General features: G+C 40.5%; 1 protein-coding gene across 2 annotated transcripts in view; it reads left to right on the top strand.

The window, feature by feature from the left end:
- The first annotated feature begins 13,096 nt into the window (after nucleotides 1–13,096).
- The window catches only part of map2k5 (mitogen-activated protein kinase kinase 5), a 50,296-nt gene continuing 39,107 nt past the window's right edge, over nucleotides 13,097–24,285 (top strand). The window contains exons 1-5 of one of the 2 annotated variants that reach the window (XM_079736163.1): nucleotides 13,097–13,481; nucleotides 13,699–13,747; nucleotides 14,623–14,690; nucleotides 22,220–22,289; nucleotides 23,218–23,258. In XM_079736163.1, the coding sequence (XP_079592289.1) occupies nucleotides 13,350–13,481; nucleotides 13,699–13,747; nucleotides 14,623–14,690; nucleotides 22,220–22,289; nucleotides 23,218–23,258 (360 nt within the window). In that variant the 5' untranslated portion in view covers nucleotides 13,097–13,349. Of the gene's footprint in view, nucleotides 13,482–13,698; nucleotides 13,748–14,622; nucleotides 14,691–20,006; nucleotides 20,140–22,219; nucleotides 22,290–23,217; nucleotides 23,259–24,285 lie in introns of those variants that run through there. The other variant, XM_079736164.1, reaches the window with a different exon arrangement.

The raw sequence follows: 24,285 nt of genomic DNA, 5'->3' as shown, positions 1-24,285 counted from the left end.
GCAAACCTTTGAGCCTCGTCGTACTTTATGTTATGCTTTATGCACGACAGTTCTGCTGAAGGCAGGAAAGCGTTACTCCTCCCTGCGTTTCCCCCATGTTTCCCCTATTGATTTTTGAACCGCTTCAATGTGAAATTGCGCCAGAAGTGTCACTGAGATAAATCACTGTTAGTCCAAGCTGGCATAGCTCGGTGCTGGTGGTGACAGAAGGAAGGATTCCACGCGGATCAAATAAATACAGATGTGAAGTAATTAGTTGTATTCCCAAGAAAGCCATTGTCAAAGATGAGAGAAATTGGCGGGTTGTTCCACTCTCGCAGATTTTCATACATTTTGTAAAAGTGGGTCAAAGCCCATATTTTTAACAAGTCATTTTTTCAAGTGAAATAACAAATACAGTAAAATGAGTGTCCGCAATATTAGGCTCACAAATTGATAGTTTACGTCTTGATACAGTTAAAAGTATAGAGGCCTATCTCTTCTTTTGGATGCATCTATGGAAATGCTGCATATTTAAAACAATTTCACTTCTTGGGAGGGGACATTAAGACAAACTTTGTCAAGCTGAAAATAAGAATAGGAATACACAACACCATTAGAGCATATAAACCCTCAGACCAAACCTAACGATCGATAAAAAAAAAAATCGAATAGGCTACCACAAAACAATGTTGGCGACTTCATAAAATTGCAGACGATTGTATTAATATGTTAATGGGTTATTTTTAATAGGTTATCTATTGTAAATATTACGCAGCCATCACCAAATTACAGTAGAGGAGACTATTCAACTGCATAAGACTTACACAATATCAAGTAACATCAACGTGCATTATGTCTACCTTAATTAGTGTAGGCCTACGTCCTTCCCAGTAGCCAAAACATTTAGTTTGAAATAGCCCTAGGTCGAAACTATAATAAACGATGGCGGTCCTGCAACAATGCTCTATGTAAAACAAGCTTTGATCTTCGCTCTAAAACCCTTGAATTTTTTTTCAAAAATAAGCGTGCCTTTAATTGCATCACTCTTTGACAAAAGGGGTGTAGCCGACATTTAGCATAAAATGATACTATTAGACATGCCACATTACAGGGACATTGAAACCCACCTTTTTCTCTCTCGCTATTAAGAGCGCCTTCAGACGCGGATGTATTTATGCCCGCCGGTTAGCAATGCATTGATTTAATATGTTTCTAAACAGGACATACAGCTTTGGGGGTCCAAAATGTTAATTTTTCCTGCCGCTTACAAAGTAGCCTTTGATTTTCTGTCATGGCGGTAATTACAGTGTTTTGCCACTAGATAGGGGGAGAGCTTTGTGTCTTCTAATTATCAGTAATCATTGCTGTAATGCCAGCTTGTTGTTTTCACCAATTTGTTGATAGTTATTTCCATTTTATTTTACCGCTCCTGGACATTAGCTTCTCTTCTAATTCAAGCTACAGTATGTGTGTGTGTTTGTGTGTGTGTGTGTGTGTGTGTGTGTGTGTGTGTGTGTGTGTGCGTGTGTGTGTGTGTGTGTGTGTGTGTGTGAGCACACGCGCGTTTGCGTGTGTTTGTGTGTGTGTGTCAGTGTGTGTTTGTGCTTGAGGTACACATGTTTATATGCATGTGTGTCCTCTAAGCGAAGAGGATTACTACCCAATGGTAGTAATTGCTGTGCTATGGGTGCCGTTAATTACTGGAGTAAATGGTTGTACCATGGCCAAGGCCCTTTGTGGCTGCAGACTAGCAGGGGGGAGAGAGAGAGCGCGATGTTGGAAATGGTTTTCACCATCTGACCAGAGAGCAAAAAGAGAGAGAGGCTTGAAATGGTTTCCACCATCTGGGGACCCGGAGAGAGGGAGGGGGGGAGGGGGGGAAACGGGGCTGAAAGGAGAACAGCGACACTGAAAAAGGCAGAGGGGCCCAATTGGTGGTCAGAGCCTAAGGGTGCGAGTCCATATGGAAAGCAGCACTTTGGCTTGCACTTTATTGCACACCTTGCTGTTTTAATCAATGGCAAGCCTGCTCACAGAGCCTAGAGCAGCGCAAGTTGTTCCTCACTGTCCCGCTGTGGATCTTTCTCCACTTTCCATGCTCCACTACACCAACCCCATTCTTATCAGGTCTCCAAAGAGCCGCGTCGCGCCAGCGAGGCCGCGGGAAGCGGATGGAGGAAGACGCTGCTGCCCCCTTCGCGTGAGCTCCATCATGTGGTCTTGTCGAAACGCTGATTTCCTCGGTAGCAATTTGCATTCGCCAAATTGTAGCACTCCTGCTTGTATACTTATAATTTTCCCTGCAATGATTGTTGATACAATTGTTCACCCCCCCTACTGTGTTTTGAATAGCTTCTTGAAAGGATGAGGGAGAGAAAAAAAACAACAACCTGGGACTTCCGCAATAGGCCCTACACCACTCTGAGTTCCAGCGGAGCGCTGGCAGTAATGGGATCAGAGAAGATGGTTGGAGTGGAGACATCAAGCCCATCTTAATGACATCATAACAGCATTAGCCAGCTGCGGTCTGATTTGGTTTCCGGTGGCAAGGCGGTCTGCAGTTTGATAAGCGCGCCGCCCTCGCGCCCTGTGCGCTAAGGAGCGCGGCGGCGCCGGAGGAGGAAGCTGTGTGTTTGATTTGATCACAAAACTCCTCCAGGAACATGGATAATTCGGTTCATTTGACTTTTCTTTTCATTGTTGAAACACACATGGAATCAACTGGTATAATTATGTTTAACTGTTGATTGCGTTGCTCACACCTGAGCAGAACAACAGGATGGCGCTAATGCATGCGCTTAAATCTCCAGGGTTGTCCCTATTTCGTGGCCACCGGAGTTACTATAATATAGGGAATAGTATCAAAGCAGGAAAAGGCTAACCTTCTCCTGGAACGACGTGTTCGTTCTTATTTTATCAAATGGTTGAAGTATTGTTTATACATGGCTGAAGAGCAAGTGTATGTCCTCCACATGCAGTGCTCTTTATGCTTTTATATCAAGCAGTACACAACTGTGTAAACACCCCGGCTGCCTACATATGAGCCCAGACTTCAGTCAAGAATGAGAAGCTTTCTGCTCAAATGAATCTCATATTGAAGGAACCCGGTTCCTTCAATAAAAAAACACTCAAGTTAGTTTGTCTGATTCAGAAAGCTTTGCTCTGTATCAAAAACTTAATAAACAGTTGTCTTTCAGCTTCTGTGGCTCTTTGTCAAACTGTCTCTCATCTTGATATGATTGCAATGGTTGCTTGTTGGTTAAAACTGGTGCCGGGCGATATCATTGTTTCTAAAGGGACAACCCTTTGGCTTGTCATAACCAGCATGCTTATCTGCAGGTTAACCATGTGGTTAAGGCGTTTCCACACTTAAAACAACCAAAATAACCCCCCTAACCCTCTCTACTGTGAAGACAACTGCTGCGATGACTATATTCATGAGGGTGTTATCAATTGAAATATTGTCATGCTTTTTGTCTGGATATTGTAAATAAATCCATATTCTTATAACTTTTCAATTATGAATAGAAACAAAGAACAGAAAATAATAACAGTGTCCCCTACATTGAGAGGTTCCTCACTGTATAAGTTATATTTGAGACCCTACTTCTAGTCTTCATCCTTTCATGTCCCATTTAGCAGGATAAGGAGGTTTTCCAATTTACTGAACTCTTTCTTTTTTTCTCTTTGCTCCAGCACTTTTTTATGTAAGGGTGCCTTAAGGGAAAGCATTCACCTCTTCCTTGAGTCTATTTATGCCATTTATGTATATTTACTACAGCATCTTTTCCCCACATTATAATAAATGAACCATGACTATCCCTCTCTTGGACCCAAGACATTCTTTAACCTATTGCTATGCCCATTTAGAATCGTCCTACTTTAAGGGATTTTCAAGGTACAATGCGTTTCGGCTGGAACACACACCTCTGCAGAAAACACACATTTTATCGTTAAACACTGACTGTAGCACAACCTCAAACCTATTCAGCTTAGTTGGATGGGACAGTGAGTGACCCACATTATGGGAGTCAAACCCAGTTGTTTTTCCAGGGGTAGTCACAGTGCATATGATTCCGAAAATCAGGGGAGCCATGCATGCTGCATCACTGAGAGTGGAGCACTTTACCACCAGTGACAAAAGCACACAGATAACTAACTTCACCACTTCAATATTGGGCACACACTGTGTTTTCAAGTTCTGCCACCCACGGTTGAGATGATTATTTGGCAACTTAACTTTGCCTCTTTCTTGTTCATCGTTGTGAGAAGAAAGTGTGGCATTTGAAACTTAAAGTCTGTTTGGGTTCTGAGATAACGTGCAATAAAATATATGCATGTAATAAAAATGACGATTATCATATTAACTCAATAAAAACTTTGTACTCCATTGATATATGTAATATATGCAATGTTCATGAATATTGATTCAACTAGGAGTAGTGGAAGAGGAGGGGCAACACATATTCAACATAAGTAAAAATGCTGATTAGTGTCCAATTGACTTGGTCTGCATGACATCATCCATGGGCAGCAGAAAAATGTTTAATGAACAAATCCCATTGAAGTTTTCTGCAGGTCTGGCTATTACTGTAAATTACAGCCATTAATCTCTCTCAGTAGGAGAGATTGAATTATGCCCGGCTCTCTCACTGATGCTAGAACAAGTGCTTGCTATTTCCCACCCACTCAACAGACACTGCAGTGATTTTCTTTGCATGTTGTATTAAGGCTGTTGTCATTACTTGGATTTGTGATTAAATTTAGCATAGTACTGCCGATCGGCGAATTGTCCGGCCACTCTCAATTACTGTCTAGGGAAGGTACATGAGAAAGCTTAACACAGCAATTAACAACTTAATTAAGTGCCACAGCCATTGTGGCACTCTCAGAGCCAGGCAACTAGGGCCGTATTGATTGCAGGAGGATTGCCAGTTGGCCTGCAATTGATTGTTCAATTGATTGTCTTAGATAGGCATTTGTCAATGACTAGGTAAAGGGCGTGTGTGTGTGTGTGTGTGTGTGTGCGTGTGTGTGTGGGGAGGTTGCTGTGTGGGTGTGTGTGTGCATGACAGGTGTGTGTTTTGTCTCAGAGGTAGAGGATGACACAATGCAGCGTGACACACTGATAATGAGCAGCCACATTGAATGGCTGTTCCCTCCCCAGTCCCTCTGGGTTAGAGACACTCGTATAGTGTCAATCACTCCCCTCCTCACTCTGCGCCACCCTCAGACTGACATGCGCACACAGACACACACAGAGAAAGAAATACACACACACACACACAAACATACACCAGATACATACAAACACACATATAACCGAACACACACACACACTCACACACCGTTGACATAGACGGACACACATAACTTACCTTTTCATCCGATGGAACAACATCTTCATTTTGTATGTATTGAACACTGGACAGTGATGCTATGATGAATACACACACACACACACCCACACAAAAGTGCAACGGCAGAATAATTAAATAGTACATAAATAATAAATCACAAAATTTTTACCAATACAGTCTCATTCACAGACAAAGCAACACACATGTACAGGACACCCTAAGCACACACACAAGCCCACGTGCACCACGCTCTCCCCCAACATACACACACACACACAATACGGACAGGTTTCAAGTGGTCCCCTGGGACCAATAGTTGGGAGGCGGAAGAGAAGAAGGGCGGGGCTGGCTGAAGGATGGTGAAGTGATGCAAAGACATATAGACTGTTCTCTCTTATTGGGTTGGATGGAGTAAGACCCCTTTTTCAAGGCATGACCCCTCACCTCAGAGGAGAAAAACATATATATTGAGAGATATAAAGTCATTGCATGCAAAACAGAAAATTGTAGTTTTAGGTAAAAGATTTGGGTTAATTAGGCCACCATTTCCATTTGTCCGAGCCCATGTGGTATATTAATAATTGTAACTTTCTCACAGACTCAAATATTGTAAAATTTTACATTTTTTAGTTTTTCACAACCCTTGTTTAATCTTGTAATTATTTTTTAAACACATTGTGCCGTTAAATTGGGTTTATTTGCATGTTTAGGGTTTACCCCCAATTTGATGTGTGTGGGCAAATTAAGAATACAGACCAAATTTGACAATTGATCCCTGTGCTAATATAATCTAATTCAATTCTGAATTGAAGCCTTCCAAGGTGATTAATGTACCAGATATTTCGAAAATTTGAAAGCCTGCTCTCTAATCTACCACTAGGGGGCAGTAAGACATGGATATACCATGTCTTACTGAGTGCAACATTATAAGTGTGCATGTGCATTAGTGTACTATATTCCTTTGTTTTGTATTGTATGCACACACACACACACACATACACACACACACACACACACACACACACACACACACACACACACACACACACACACACACACACACACACACACACACACACACACACACACACTCACCTCTATGTGCAGTGGTGTATACCTATCCGAGTGCTTGACAAGTACAGCTCTCGGTGCACCTGCTGTGGTTCTAAGGTGGTGAACTTATGACCTGTAATTACATTGCTACTTTACTCTTGCCTCTCACCGGAGCTGCTTGGACCCAGACAGAATAAAAATCATAACCATGGGAATGGATAGGTGCCATATTTCACCTCAAGTGCAAGGCCATTTCCTAGTGACATGTCCATTGAGGACATAGATGTTATACATAAAGCTACTTCATAACGCACAAGATTAGGTAGAAGGTTAATAGAATGAACGGATTTCATTGTTTTCATTTCACCTGTTTATCGTCATGGGTATGTTAAATGATGCATGGGAAATGAGCAGACAAGAAATATAATAACAACAACTATGCCCCGCTAGAGAGGCATACAAGCCAAACTTTCGCCACCAATTTTTCCAAATAAGACATTGTTAAACATAGCACAGAGAATATATATGTATATATGAGGGCCATAAACTGCAGGCCAGCAACATCTGGTTCATAGAAAAACGCCAGAGAAAGGCAACCGCATCCTCAGCTTGGACACAGAAGGACAGCATTCTTTGCACATGGCCCAGATCTATTTGCAGTCAAACCTGTTGTAAAAGACTGAGGATAAAAAGATCTATCTTTGGGCGTATTTGGAGGGGCTGGGCCTAGGTCGCATATGTTTGCCCTTGTATATCGCCGGCACATTGTAGTGTAACCGAGCCCCAGCTGCTGGATTGTCATTTTTAATGAAAATGTGGGGGGCCGAAATATCCAGGTAAGAACCCTGGAGCTTGTATTTCAGAGGGCTTTGTTATGTCCCCACAATAAGGAAGTGGACACACGCACACACACACACACACACACACACACACACACACGCACACGCACACACATGCACACACACACACACACACACACACACACACACACACACACAAATGCATACACATACAGACACACATTTGTGCGCACACATGCACACAGATACAGAGGGAAGGGAATACTAAATACCAAATGAATATTTCAGATTTTTTTGCAATAAAGACCTGTGTGATGTGGTGATGGATGTGGCTTTGATAGTCCCCAAAAATATATTGAGCGGTGGTGAGAGAAAAAGCTGGCATCTCAAAACCCTCTCGCAAAGCTGAAATTCCATCTGTGCAAAGGAACATGTGTGTAAGCATAGCGGAAGTATAATTGCGAGAACAATTTGTACAATGTATATTTTTATTGCATTGTAATGATTAAGACTTGTTCTATGTCATCACACGCTGCAAAGTGACAGAAGCATAGTGTGTGGGAGTGTTTGTGTGTGTATGTGTGCGTGTGTGTGCGTGCGTCCGTGCGGCGTGCGTGTGTTTGTGTGTGTCCTCCTCCAATGAAGACAGAATGTAGATCCATCCCATTCAGTTGAACCTACTTTTTAATTCATGTATACGTTTTATATATTACCCAGTATGTTATGATGTTATTATTCTTTTCTTTATGTCAGCAGACTATTATTATGATATTTGTTTATTTCACCAGTAGATAAGGCAAGCGGTTTAATTAGATTCTTCCGTATTCACTAAGAATATGGTTATTTTTGATGGTATGCTAATTTTGAGTATATATCAGAGATTAGACAATACAGAGAAGTGATCGTATAAGCTTTGCTCACATATCAGTTTACTGTACTGAAAAATCACTACCACTAGAAGAGACACACTTCTATTCTAATGCAATTATTAGTTATTCTCTTTACAAACAATTTGCAATGTTTTTTTATGAACAATACAAAGTAAAATAATAAAAAGCAGAATGTACGTATTCCATTTTTTTACCTTACCTACCATGAATGTTTGAAAGGTAGATTCTGAACAAAGTGATTGCCTGTCTACATTTTGAATTGGAACATTTTGTATTTTAACAATGATGGCTGAAGTTAGTTTACCAGCACTCCAGGTGACCTATTCAGACCTATCACTCCTATAATCAATAAAATGCCACTGTTCTGATTTGCGTGTGTGTGTGTCTGTGTATTTGGTTTGGTTGGTTGTATAAATGAAAATTCATCAACAGTGTGTTATAATTAAATACTGCTATTATTTTTTATTTTATGACATTTTTTATTCACCTGGCCCATAACTCCAAACCATAACAACATTATAATGAGATATGACAAAGATAGATATGAATCATCACATAAATGTCAATATTAATCTTAGAAATGTGTACCTCATCCATCTCAATGTATTTCTGTACCACAGGACCGATAGACATTGCCTACGGAACAAGAAGGACTGTTGCACACATTCATTTACTATGGCCCTATTCAGTATCAATTATTGACCTGCAGTTGTCAGCTGAATAGAAAGCCAGACTTTCCGCTGATCTATTTGATGAATATTTTAGCTGACAAACAGGCCACCTGACACTGTGCACCAAAGCACTGTGTGGTTAGAGAGAGGTCAGACTCGTGCACATATGCAAGCACGTGTATATAATGTTACGATGTTGATGTTGTTGCTGCTGCTAATAACTAGTTTTATATTGCTTTCATTGTACTTTTATGTTGTTTATATTACAGAATTGCAATAATGTCATTGAGATTGTTTAGTTTTTTTCATTTTAGAGATCATCAGATGATAATTTTCATTTTTAATTCCACTTATGTAATGATAATGTAAGACAGCTAAGAACATTAATAATAGCAAGAGGGATGTTTTGAAAAAAAAGAATGTAGTTGATTTGTTTTTCATTTTCGGACATTGCATTTGTTTAAATTTGTATCCTACATCCATACATTACGAGATGTTCATTTCTTTTTATTGTTTATTCTGTCTTTATCAAGTATTTTTCATAGAGTTGTCTGTTCTGAAATGAATGGCAGAAGCATCTACTTCCGTCCCTAACAATTATTCTCACATGGAAGCTTCTTGAGCTCTTTCTGCTCAGGGCATAAAACGGTGAACTCTCTCCTGTCTTCATTGGCCGCGTCAGCCATCCAAGTCACTGACTACAGCACAAGCATTTCCTTCTTAAGTTTAACAAACAGGAAGGGCACAATACCATGGGACAACTCTCCCTTCGGGGTGAAAGTATGACAGCAAAAGAAGGGAGATTTGAAGTTAAGCTAGCAATGTCACTCATCCTGTTTATCTATTCACCAAATCTAACAGATTTTTCCCATCATTCTCACACCGCCAACTCACTCAACTCAACCATATTTCTCATCGCAGGTTAACTCTAAGATGAACTTGATAAAGGAAAGGTGCCACAAACAATAGTATAGCGTCCGAGGCAATTCACGTCATGCCGACCTGCAGTTATTCTACTTATCCTGACCTCAATTTGGAGCCTGTGTGTTGAAGGCCCCGTGTGACAACGATCGTATTGATCTGAGTACGGTTTTTGGCAGCATCAATAAACAATAGGCTTCAGGCTTCAAGGCTGGGAAGACACGTCTCTATTTCAGCTTCAGGCTTCTTATCCAGACACCTGAGTTCTAACCTGCCTTTAAATGCCTGCTGGGAACCAAAAACACACATTTACAGTATATGCACAGGTCTATAGCGAAGACTAGCGGGTTCCTTTAGTCTCACTTGAGGAAATTCCATTAAAAGTGGCTGATTGGTGGACAGTAAACAGCTACTGACATTTTGCATAATAATGAACATTGTCAAGGAAAGAGAGGTTGGCTTGCTGTGTATAAGGAGCCATAAATCTCTTACCTTGCAATATCAGTATTGCTTAGTCAGTAGAGTATGTATATGAAAATGTATAGAAATATAATATCTGAAAATGATCTGTGTATGACAATAAATAATGTAAATTTAAAACTGATTTTATTTTGTAATTTTTCCAGTATTGTCAGTAACAGCATTAGTAATAACAGCAAAATCGATAAAAACAAGAAAATCAATAGTTGTAGTAATACTTCAGGTTAAATAATGATTGTGTTATCGTTGCAATATTTCTCATCCATAATACATCAAATAAAAACAGTTCTATATGTGTAATAAGAAACCCCACAACAGCACCTGGCAAGGAAGGGATCATTCTTATTATTTATTGTATCTTGTCCTGATAGATCTGGTTGAGGCCTTATTTACTTGTTTACCCTGTTTGTCTTGAAAGTTAAATAAGTGTGCCTCATATATTTAGAGTCAAACTGAGCTCAGTCGGCACTAAGCAGCTTGTCAATAGCGAGAACGGAAGCATGGTGGAAAGAGGAGGCCTGATGAAATGGCCTTTAATTACCAGACAGTAGATGCTGGACTTCTCTGCCCACTCTCCCCCTTTTCGCCACATCAGGTGTTTGATTTCTGATAATGTGGATTGCTGACTTGGCTTCGTTCGAGTTGCCCCCCTTAAGCAGAAGGCCCTAACGTCAAGTCCTCTGAGAGATTGTTTGACAAAATGCCATATAGATCTCCTATTTTTCATCAGGGGGGCAATGCTGGCCACCGCACTAATCAGAGTGCCTGATAGCCTTGCTTTGTTTTCACCTTTACTCTCCTCTAACAATTACACAAGGTAATAATTTCAAGCATTACATGGAAATCAATAGGTCCTTTCCCCTCCAGTCGCCGCTATAGCTTTAAGTGATGACAAAAGGTTTAACATGGATCTATGCAATGGGCTTGGAGGATCGTGTAAATGGTGCAGGTGCATCCAACCATATCTGTTTTGAAAAAGTAATAGGTTACACTGATTAAAGAGACAAAGATTTGCTTCCTACTTTGTCTCCTTAATAAACCTCTCATTATTTCAGTGATTATTATTTTTGCTCGATGACCATAATCCTCTCCTTTGTTGGGGCAATGTGAATTAAATACAGGCACTCCTTGGGGCTAGCTTAACACCACAATACAATTTAACTTGTCCCTATTTAAGCTTTCTCCCAATGTTGATTTAGTTAGAATAGGACATTTATAGAGAAGGGACATTGAAAGTTGTATTTGCCCAGTAACCTTTAATGCATTTCAGGCAGGGGTAGAATGAATGCAACCCATTACTTAAAAAAAACAAAAAACTATAGCCAATGATAAAGAAGTTCAGCCTCAGGGCAGTCATGGGTATAGACTTTTGTTTTAGCTGGCCCAGGGATGGGAGCCAGTGAAACCCAACCTTAAGCAATAGCCAGCACAGCACAGCCAACACAAAAGCAATAGCATGCTATTGTTTTCCAGTGCTGCTTGTCTTGCCAGGTCTGGGCAACAACAGGGAGATAGAAGGAGCTTTAACAGCTGCTTATCATTAAACATAACCCCGGTCAACAGACTTAGGTATCGTCTCGGTGAACACAGGGCTGTAAATTAACAGAAAATAAGACTTCACTCCACCAAAGGATCAATGTCTTGTTTCTAAGAACTGCAATCAGAGCTCCTTTTGGTGCGGAAGAGAGAGAGAGAGAGAGAGAGAGAGAGAGAGAGAGAGAGAGATTTACGCTCTCCTCAAAGATAAGGTTGTAATGACCAGCAAGTTTTAGGCTAAATGTTCTCTGTTGTACATTTAATTACATACTGATGAATAATGTCTCCTGTCTAGTGGAAATCTTTAAACACCAATGTTAATCTATGGCACAGCAACCCAACAAAAAATGGAAAAGGAGACAGTCCTTGACGTCCTCATAATTCGTGGTCTTGTGGCACACCATAAGCCAGCTTCCATTCTGCTTTTATAAATGGATCATCAAGGCTGTAGGGAAGTCTTTTCAATACTTATCATGCCGTCTCTGTCTGAAACACCTCTTACAAGTATTGATTGAGCTCTGGTAATGTACGGTAAAGTTTAAAGTAAGTATCTCAAGACCTTTGAAAAAACACCTTGGATGGATTCAATAACCTTTCATAACATCAATATTACATGGTCCATTCATGTATAACAAAACATAATTCCAAGGCAATTACATTATTTCTTTTGAGAAAGAGTTGAATACATGTAATTTAGTATAATAGGAAGTTGTACAATAATTATCTTGTTGCCTTGGTGTAAGATTGATATTTTCTTTAGACTTGTAGTTTATTAAAGCTCTGTTAAAGTTCTTGCCACACAAATCCACATAGAATCCAAAGAGACATCAGAAAACATTTGAAATATGACGATTGTGGTTTCAGCTGCATCTGATAAAATTGAGTTGTTACAAGAGAGAGACATGGGTAATAGAGGCCATCCTACAGAAGAAAACCTCGATGCAAAAATGTGTGGCAAGCCCCCCACTAAAACACCAGATTTTTGGACATGTTTACGTCACACATATCCGTTTCAATCCATGACCGACGCTATTGTCAGTGAAAGTCTGTGAAACTTTTGATTAAATATTTTAGTTAATAATTTGAAGTGTTAGCATTGCGACTAGCGATTGAGGCTACCTCAATTAATTACATTAATATACACGGCGAAACAACCAAATGGACACGCCCACCCTCGTCTCGTTTAGCCGCAAAACATTTTCAATATGTTTCATATTTTGAACCCAAAATACAATACATTCTTAATATTTATAGTCTTTAGTCACCACATAGTTCAAAACGTAACTATTTATTCACTTGTCCTTACTACGGTGTTCAAACCTGCAAAAACGCTTTTATACTGAAAATTACCTTTACTTTGAAAAGCACTGAACGGATGTTGATTCGGAAATGCTGGTCAAATGTGTTGTCTTAATTTCAGCTGCACGCAGTCTAAATATCTGCCTTAACTCAATGTGTCATAAATTCATCGAAACATAGGACAAATTCTTAAAGAAAGTTGTTAATGTTTTCTTCTGAAGTACTCACTATACACGTTTTCATTATGTGCTGCAATAAAACAGGATGCAGCGACTACCGCTAGCAAGCTACTCCTGGAAAGTAGCCTCTTAGCTGACAGCTTTCGAGGTGGACTATGATGTGTCCTATTTCTCTGTTATGCTTTTACTTGTTTTGAATAACATTTACACAATGGAAACCGAAGGAATAGTAATCCGCATAAAAACACCCAGTGGAGACATGGACTCCTCCGTCGACTGTCCATCCCTTCTAAACTTCAATGACTTGCTGGTGAGACTTTAAAATTAATTACAAACACTTTTTCTGAAGGTATTATGCCATACTTGTTTCCCTAGTAGGCTGGCTCTACCTACAACAGCGCAAGGTTTTTAATACCTTTAATACCTAGCATCGAAGCATAGAATTTAGAAGATTGAACTATTCTAGGTACAGTCTCTTGTTATTACAAACTGCTCATTTGACAGTTTCAACACTGAACCATTTCCAGGTCGCCATCAGAGATGTGATGCCAGAAGCCACAGTCACTGCATTTGAATGTAAGTTACTTTCTAACTTTTGCTCTCCTCACATTTCCGTGTCGTTTTTTTTAGCTCGATTTCGAATCAATAAAAAAAGTATATTGTTTACGACAAAAATAACGACTTATATTAAGTCCACATACATTATTATTAAAGCTAGAAGCCGATGTGAATGGAAACCCTGTGATACTTTGAGCAACCCGTGTCTGTAGATTTCACCTGCTGACAGCGGTTTGTTACTTTGGGATATAAAAAACCGAAAAATAGGTACTTATTTACCACAAGGCCCCAGCCACTAATTCTGTTTCTTAGCCCTTCTTAATCATAACATTCTGATGACATTATAATTTATAAATACACGGTTAATCTAGCAAATGGTTGGTGGCTGTAACATTGCTTTTCTGTTTTTTTAATCATTGAGTATAGCTGCTTTTTAAATGTAAATGTACTGCAGCCTTTTACATTTGTACTTTTTTATTAGATTGTGCTTTTAGTCAGAAGTTGTTGTTATCACCCCTTATATCAGTGATTGGCTATTGTATGCACAAAGCTTAGCAAACTAGCTCAACTATAGAGTTAGGAGATGGGTATTATGAAATCCTATCTCACCTAATGTGAAATCCTACCATTCTCAATGATCACCTTGGAAGCAGATTAAACAAATACAGCACTGATTAACTCTCCTCTCCGCCTGTGCTATATTTAATGCTTTGCATATCCTGTTGGTGCTGTAGTAGGTTGACTGTAATAGACCAAGTTCTCAGTCAAATGTCGTGCATACAAATATAATTTATATGCATGCTATTTTTCTTCGCCTCTTTAGATTTGTTCAGTGATCCCAAACATGTTTCTTTTCTGTGTGTCATTAAAGATATGTTTACTCTGTTTTTCAGATGAAGATGAGGTTGGGGATAGAATTACTGTAAGAAGTGACGAAGAACTTAAAGCCATGTTATCTTATGTGAGTATAACCAATCAGTACCGCAATGTATATCATTGTCAGCAATGCGTTTGGAAATAACAGGTGCAGTGCTGTGGGTTGCAGACCAGGGTTCGAGTTAGGTGGGAGCCAGTGGGAGCTAAGCTCCCATAGAGAGAGGTCTGGCTCCCATGAAAGCAGCAAACTCAAATATCTGTGGGGTCTCTGAAAATACAGCAGCATAATATTTTTATTACAAATAAATCTATTTTCCCTTCCACATACAGAGTAATATTGACGTTAAGTAAGGGATAATGTATAGAACGCTGGTCATTATCGGGAAGATAAGCCCCAACAGGGCGAACCGGACACCGACGCAAAGCAGAGGTGTCTTGCTTCTTCGACCTGAAGCATTATCCCGCTTTTTACATGGCTTCTTGCCAAAACAAAAAAATAACTTCACAAGGTGTGTCTTTTTACAATTTATTTGTAACCATTGGTAGTCTTGATCAGAGGAGAAATAGTTTGCCAATGACGTTGACGTCACTTAGCAACCGAATACGCTGGGGTTGATGGGTTACCGGACTACTTGCCGAATGCCGGTTGATTGGCTGGCGGACTGGGCGGGCTCGCATTCGGTCGGGTGCTGGGGGGGCCGCGGGCTCTCGTGGGCCGTTGGCCGGCCGGCGGATCAGAGAGAAAATATGAGTATTTATATCAGAGATATGGGTCTCTATATCACAGTCATGGTTCCCCTAAACTTTTACATCGGTCTACATTGTTTTGTAGCCAAATTTCTTATTCAGATATTAAAAAATGTGCATGGTTCTAAATAAAACAAATCTACTTGTATTTTCTTTACTTGATTATTTGTTTGCAAAAGTTTAAATTAAGCAATTAATTCTGGGAATTTGAAGACTGAATCGAGTAGGCTAGACCGCGTCTGCGTGTTTGGGGATGTTGGAAGTTGGAAGCTATAGGCCTACTCTGTCGCCATCACAGAGGTCCGTATGAACTTGGATTCGGATGACAGGGTTGCGGAGAAGAGAGCAAGCTCCTTTGTACTTTGTTAACCGCATGACGGTAAGACATGTTTTTATCATGGAGCGGCTGGCTCTGATGATCCATTGATTTTTTCTGCATTGGGGTTGTGCATTGATATGTCCATGTTTGGGGGCAGTTGTTTTACGTACTTAAGTTTAAGTTCACCATCCCTGGGGCTATCAAAAGTGCAGATTTTTTCTGTGCGTGAAAAGTTGTATCTGCGAGTTGCACGCGCGGCCACGCGCACGCCCCGTGGGCAGCTGGTGGGTGCAAATGCCAGGGCATTTTTTTGTTCCCAGTCCGTCACTGGATACAAAAGACGTGAATCAGAGGCAAAAAGTCCACTTTCCTTGAAAGCGGTCATTGTATGCACACATAGTCATGATCACCGGCGTCATACATTATCCCTTACATATTTACTTGTGCATCTATAGTTATTATTTATTTTTAGAGACCCCCACAGAGATTGAATCATAACTCGAACCCTGTTGCAGACAGTGCTTGTTAGGTGGGCTCCACCATCAGTCACTACTAGACAAAATAAAAATAACTTTATTCATCAGGTTATCATTCATACTATCGTTGATAATTGTTAATATCATAAAATATTATTACATTCTTCAGTCAGCTCAGTTTATGTACCAGGAGAGTCAAGATGGTCTTTTGTTGAGGCACAAAAGTTAATATTTTTTTCTAATATCTTGCATAAAGCATTGTCTATTTGCAACTTGGCCATAAGTGAACCCACACAGACATATCTATATCTTTGAATTTTGGGATGCAAATATTGTGTCTCAAAAGCTTATGTAAAAAAAAAAGTCCTTACTCCTTACTTGTCCATTGCATTGTCTATTATCTGACTGTTAGGCTACTCCACTTTGGCACTCACTTTGTTGTTATTATGTTACTTGTTAACCTGTGAATCGAAAATTAATGAAAATATTGGACCCAACTTTTCTCAACCAAGAGTAAATGACAATGTAAGAATTGATCCTTCATCCTTTCTGATATAAATTGCAACTTCCTTGTCCCTTTGTCTAATGCATAGTTCATAGATGCTTAAGTTGTTAGGTATCAAAATAATCAAGGAAGTCCCTTCATTGATATGGTTTTATAAGAGATATAGCAGATTATCACAGGCGCCTTTGCAACCCATATGCTGTTCTGGTACTATATTGTCCGTGTATCTAGCAGCAAGCAGAGTCCAGTGGTGAACTCTCAGTGCTTGGACATTACTTTTATCAGATTCCCTTCTGCACTTTCTCTACCAGGGATTGTCTCTGCAATGAGAGGCAGGGGCATATTCCCCTATACTTAATGTTCACACCCAATGCACAAAGAGTGCCATAATTACACGAATATAGACCACGGCCTAGATACACATTTTCAGACAAATTACGGTTGTGCGGCCTATATACCATTGCACCCTATATTAAAAGGTGTATGACCAAATCAGTCTGCCACAATGAATGGTAATCCCCCACTGCCACAAACAGGTTGAACAAGTAACCTACTAATAATACCAGGCTGCTATTTGGGTAATATACTCCAGTTCCGATATTTTTCTTTATTTTCTGGTGATACGGCATCCTGAATAGTGCATTTATTAATTTGCATGCTCCTTAATAGCACTACTAATACGATGCAATTTCTTTGAAACATGCAAAATGTAAAAAAACACATTTTTCTAGTGTTATGATCAAAGCAGTTTGTCTTCATTGGAACTTAGGTGGGTTGTCTTTCCAAAAAGAGCATTCAAAAAGCCGCATTTTGACGTTCAAAACCTTGGCCCACATCGCATCAATTGCTATCAATAAAACACAGAACAAGACCATCAAATCCTCCCGACATGTTTTCCTTTCTACAACGGGACGCTGCCCGACATTGCGCTTCGCGACTCGTCTGGTGTGCGACCCGCTTTATATTGAAGCTCAGCCGTAACACAGTCGGACTCTGATCAAGAATGGATCCGAAAGACACAACTTCCTTCACACAGCATCTGCTTGATATTGCAGTTCTTTTGAATTGTTATTTGAATAAAACTTGCAAACCATTTTGATCCCAGTCTTGAGTCCGGCATGTAATCCTTCGACACTATCCTGCCAATCTCACAGAAATCCTTATACATAAAAGTCACAGAATTTCCAAGGGTTTTCCCAGAAAGATTTTTTATAATGCAGCTTTTAAATGCGAAACGCATATATAAGATAGATATATAATAAAGTTATAATCAAAGGAGTTGTGAGTCTTTGCAACTTTCAGCAACACGCGATGGCCTTCGGATATGATTTTATGTACTTTAAATTGGGCAGTTCTTACTGCAGCCTTTACACTGGTGCGGCGTATATGGAGACTTCAAGGATTAGCTGTTAGCATGTGCGGCTTATGTACTGGCAGAAAATATTCGCATAGTTACGGTAATGGCTTTTTCAGCGAAGTAGCATGATGGCTAAATGAACTGTCAATTTTTATTATTTATTATTCAGTACTTAAAGTTTTGCCTCATTAGAGATGAGACTCCCCTCGGGCTGCGTTTTGAGATCTTCTTCTGTCTTTTACCCCCCATCAGGCTAAATTTGCTGCCCTTGTTTTGTTGTAAAGTGTGTGTGTGAGAGAAGAAAGAGAGAGAAAACAATCTAGTGCATAGAAGCAAGAGAGACTTTGAGCTGTAGTGCTATTCATCCATCCATTGTTCGTATCCAGGGAACATTGTTTTGAAGGTCCTCTAAGGTTTTTTATTTTTTCTCACACTGGTAAAGTTTTCAGAGAGGTGCGTAAATGGCTCTTGTTTTTCCTGATGTGTATTTACATTGAAATGAGAATCACTAGGATAATTCACAGCGGCCCCAGTGAGCTATTCCGGATACATGCTTACTTTGCAGTCGTTCATTTCGACTGGTGTGCTCCAGCTCACATATTATTTGAAAGGGAAAGTATATAATTTTCTTTTTAATGGTACAGGCACATTTGGTCCCATGAATGATACTGACTTGGCAGTTTTTGACAGGACTTGGAATACAGACACGCTCTGCTAATAATTACATTACACTACTCTTGCAGTGTCTGCCCTCATAGAAGCGTACACTGTTGAGGCATTGCTGCGGACGAAGGGCTACTTCATTCACCTTTCCATGTTTGCTGACATTTTCACAAAATTCACACATGCTGCATTTGAGAAAACCATTTCAAATGTTACGAAGAAATAATCGACTAATTAAGGATGCTAATTAATAGAGGTTAGGTTAAATCAATTTCTGTAGAATATTTTTTTAATTGTAAAATAAGTTTTCAAGCTGCTCGTTTCAGTATTCTCAGTGGGATCATAGAGGTGCTGACATTGTATTTAATGAATGACATTGTTATAAGCATCATATGAATAGCTAATGTGTACGATAATCTGTTTCAATTGCAATACGGATTGAAATGCAATGCCACACTTCAATGACTGCCTTGCATGCATGCATTGATGATACATTTGTGAACTTGTCTATTGTTTGTTATAGCTTGTCTATTGTAATATAATAATTGTGATGATTGTGTAATTTTGTTAAAGTATTTGCTGCAAAAAGGTGGTTTATGTTGGTAATTTAATAAGTTTCAATATAATTCCTCCCTCTCTCTACTTTTGACAATACTTTGCCTATAGAGTGGCGAAGTCACGCCCCTTCCGGTAGAGCCCATGGGACCAATGAGATCAAAAAATATGAATGGGTTTCAATGGAGAGAAAGTAATTATCTTCTGGTCCCAGTCTTTATATGCCCCGGATTACACGTATGTTCGTGAATTTAAATGATAATTTTTCATGTCAAGAGTTTGACGGTTTATTGTGAAATTGTTCAGTTAAAGGCTGTAGAGAAAACAATGAGAAAGACTACACGTCTCGTATGTGACGTCACGCTCCCTGCGACTGGCGTGGACAAGACCGACAATCTCCCCATCGTCATAACTGAAACTCTCCACATGCCCGATCTTATAATGGTTTTCACCTCTTTCGATGCTTTTATCCTCCCCTTAGAAAAAAGCGGTGAAGTGGAGCAGAGAGATCGCCATGTCTGTACCAGAGTTCCAAGTGCGGGTGGTGACGTATATCATTCGCGTCGAGAGCAGCGAAGAGCTGTAGTTCACAAAGCTGCCTCACACAAAACCTAACATTATCAAACTTCTTTTTCTTTGCATGAAAAATTATCATTTAAATCCACAAACAACATATGTATAATCCAGGGCATATAAAGACTGGGACCAGAAAATAATTACTTTCTCTCCATTGAAACCCATTCATATTTTTCGATCTCATAGGTCCCATGGGCTCTACCGGAAAGGGCGTGACTTCGCCACTCTATTGAGTATTCTAGCAGTCTTGAACAGAGCAATGCATGGGCTCTCTAAGGACATTGGGACAAGGAAGACCGGCCCCATCCATGTGTACTAATAGGTGCTCCTCACATGGTGCTTATGCTCTGCATGCATTTATATTCATATTTTTGTTGGTCTATTGGCAATCACAATTAGGCCACTCCAGTGTAGCGGGAGTGATTATTTTTATGTCTTTCATTCCATTTCATGTTGAGCAGACATCTATTATGTACAAGTAAGAGGAATTAGGTATTAGCAGCATGTTAGGCAGAATCAGGACAATTAATTAGGCTTTCCAATGGTAACTGTGTGTGTGTGTGCGCGTGTGCGTGTGCGTCTTTGGTCTATGTTTGTAAGGGATAAGGAGCAGATAACACGTTGATAATCACACTTTTTTTCTTTCTTTCTTTTCCAGTCTAATTAATTGAAGCTAAGTTCTTTTTTATATTACCCAGTAAAAGTTGCAGGCTACATATTGCAGAGCACAATTAATGGTCAAATAATTCACTTAATTAACATCCATCTGCGAAGAGCCCCTAACTGTAACACCCCCCCCGCCCTCCCCAGTCCTCCTCACAGAACGTTGATTGTTACATGCTCCTGTGAGACCCAGCGCTCCGCCAGCCGTCTCTAATCATTGGTCGACACCCTTGAAAGACAGCCGGGCGCTGCTGAAAGTTACAGCGCAGCCCCACGTCGGTGTGCTAAAATGGGAAAAAACGAAGCAAGACGACGAAGACGACAGGAGAAGAGCCGTGGCCTCATTCATCTCTCACTCAGCTCCCCCTGGAGGCAGCGCTCCTAATTCCACCATCCTCACTCCCCAGCACTCCTTAGTCTGCTAATGATGATGAGGCCCACCCCCACCACCACCGCCACCGCCGGCACCACCACCACCACCACCGCCACCCCCACCCCTCCTTCCTCCTGCCCGCTCACCCTCTCTTGTCCCTTAAGGCTGAGTGATGGTATTTGGCATCGCAGACTGTTTAGTTATTGGCCAACAAAGGAGAATGTCTTTGAATGCTACACTCTCGACCGATTAGGTGGTAATTGCGAGCTTAATCAATAAGTTAGCTGAGCAGAAAATTAAAGTTATGTCTTGTCGCCCCTCCTCCGCCCACCACCACCACCACCATGACACCACCCGCCCCAAGGCCCCAAACATAGAACGACCCGATTTTGCGAGGTGGGGGTAGGGGCGTGTGTTTTACTTGGCCCTATTGTTCATACATGAGTCCCGTGAGAGCGTGGCAGGGTGAAAGCAGAAGGCTAGGAGCAAGGAAGGAGGTGACAGTGATAAATAGGTCCTTTTAAAGGCAGCTGTGTCACTCTGTTTTGTCTGCCTTCAAACCCTGACCAAACCCTGCCCTCACTATGTGGGAATCCAGTCAATATGTAATAATAACATGTAACATGTTATTACCTTATTTCGGTGTGATCTGGTTGCGTGCTTTAAGCGTTCCGGATCCCAGATAGCAAGGGTTAAGAAGCTCTAGTGGGGCATTGTCCTCCCTAGACCAAATGCACACACACATGAACTTACAAGCCACTGTACATATATGTATACATATATGTGTATATATATATATATATATATATATATATATATATATATATACACACACTGTTTGGTCTTGCCCATCTGCGACTGGGGCTCTCTAGCTAACATCAGGGACTATATACACACACACACACACACATACACACACACAATTTAACAGATGGCTTGCTTAACTGAAACATCAATTGTTATGTTGCCTTGGCAGGCGTGTGCATGTTAGCCCTTCAGGGTATGGACGCTTGGTAAATTGTTGACCTGGAGGAATAAGGGTTAATGCTACACTCTCCCCGAACAGACCCACAGGGCATCCGTCTTCGCCGGCAACAGATTTCAACACCTCACTCGCTCCATTTTCTCATATTATATATTTGTGTATGCATGTAATGTTAGAAAGGCATCCTGGTGTTGTTTGTAACCCACTGTTGAGTTTGGTTTTGGTTTCAAAATAGATTCCCTGAGTACTGATATGGGCAGTCTGGCGTTTTTATATTTTTAGACTAAAGGTTTGTTAATATACTATTTGTGGGGCCCAGTGATTTTTCTTTTTTCAAAGTATTTTTCTGGACCGCATTCAACTGAATCCATCCTTTTCTCCACTTCTGCTTTCAGTACTGCAACACAATGAATGAACAGCGGATCAATGGACTGCTGCCAGAGCCTCTGCAAATATTTCCAAGAGGTGTGTGTGTTAAATAGTCTTTTACCTCTTCCATGTGTTAAAAGGGTTCTCTTCAACACTCAGTCAGTGTTTTTTCCCAGCAAAAAAGGCGTATAAATAGTTTAAATGTAGCAATCGGACAATGTTTTGTTTCATTGTTAAATTTGTTCCAGGGTACTGAATCAACGTTTTTTTGCAACAACACATCAACAGTGTACTAAAGAGCCGCACTGTTAATTGACCCTATACCTCGAATTTGTCCCTTTTAACTCATGAATATACTTATGTCCCTTTATGCTAAAGGCGTTCACAGTAGTGAACCTCTTTAACATAAAGCCTGGAGGCCAAAACAAAAAGGTTCTATTTACAGAAGTTAAGATCAAAACATATGTAAATTGGCTGTTAATGAATGAAGAAAGGTGAGGTCAGCCAGTCCACTTTTTGCTGTCAGGAATTGAACTGTGTGTAAAGCTCAGATGAGATGGGAACAAGTGAAACATAAGACTTATTGGATAACCAACCGTTATCAAACATGACGGGACCCTTGACATATTGCTGTGGTAAATGTAATGACATCTCCAAGCACACTTGTATTACAAATTCTGGTTCAGACGAAGCTTTGATATGCATTCGAAGAGCAATTCTGTATATGTTCTTAGACATCTACTTATGAATTGAGGAAAGCTTGAGCATACCTACTTTGGCGCTAAGAGCGAGAGAAGTACATTTTTCTCTTTCTTTCCCTCCCCTCCTTCCCCTGTGGTCTTAAGAGCCCTACATCTCAATCACTTTCTCCTCTGCAACTAATTTCAGTCACACTCATTTTATTTTATTTCAGTTATTTTTCCCTCTCTCTCTCTCGTTCTCCACTGAAGAACTGATTCTTTTCCAGTACATTTTGTAAGTGGCACAGTGATGTGTTCTACAATCTAGTCAATTACTGTTTCAGCCGGCAAGACCCCAGGGATACGGAACATACATGGCCTCAAGGTACGTATCTCAGTAATTGTTTCAGCTGCCTCCTAGAATGGTAGAGAGAGGGAGAGGGAGCAAGAAAAAAAAAGAGGGGATGGAGAAAAAAAATAAAGTGAAGGCAAGTGGATCTTTAATGGTGTGTTCCACTTATTGAAATGTCAATTGAAGTCAAGGCTTTGCTTTACTTCATTCCGCCGTTCCCCTTGTCTATATTTATGTATTTAGATGGGCAGCTATGCACCCAGTGCCTTATCTCCCTCTCCCTGTCGCCCTCCATCCATATCGACATGCTTACGCTAGGATAGCCATGCACAACAGCAGCGATAAACCGACGCCTATCCCTCCATAGTATTACCGCCGTCTCCTTCCTTACGTCGGATCAGCAGGGAATTGCAGGGTCGGTTTCTCCAAACTTCAGTCTGGGGCGTGGATATGTTGTTCATCTCAGCCATGAAATTGTCATTACAAGCCCCCAGCCCCACCCACTCCTCCGTAGTTCCCCTCCCAGAGCCCTCTCACTCGACGTTGGGCATATGTTGTGTTCAAAGCCACCCGCTAATTACAACGGGTTAAGTGGTCTGACACCTTGTCATGCCTTTTTTTTTTTTTTTTTCAAGGTAATCCATTTTTTAAGTTGGCCACCATTGGCAATCATAAAGATCTGATACTGAAAGTGTATTATTTTCAATGTATTCTCGGAGGGGTTCCGTCTTTCTTCTTCAGAGGCCAGAGGTCTGTTTTGGTGAAGATGATGTTTTTTTTTCCTCCAAGCCTTTTAAGCATGTTTGCCCCTGTTTTCTTTCATTTCAATATAAAAGTAATTGGCTGAGGGGAGTCTGGGCTATCTGTTTAAATGAGGTCTTCTTGGGCACTAATTAAAGAGAGGATCCCCGTGCCTTTAGTGGACCCAACACACCAGCCCTATGACCTCAATTAAAAGTGCTATTTTTAGCCTCCTCTTTAAGTGTCTATGCTCCACTCCTTTGTTTAATATCTGGGTTGAGCCAAGATGTTGCCGTAAACATGTCCAGAGACGCAGAAG

This window comes from Pollachius pollachius, assembly GCF_949987615.1.
Source record: "Pollachius pollachius genome assembly, chromosome: 5".
Lineage (NCBI taxonomy): Eukaryota > Metazoa > Chordata > Actinopteri > Gadiformes > Gadidae > Pollachius > Pollachius pollachius.
This window is presented reverse-complemented; position numbering and strand designations above follow the sequence as displayed.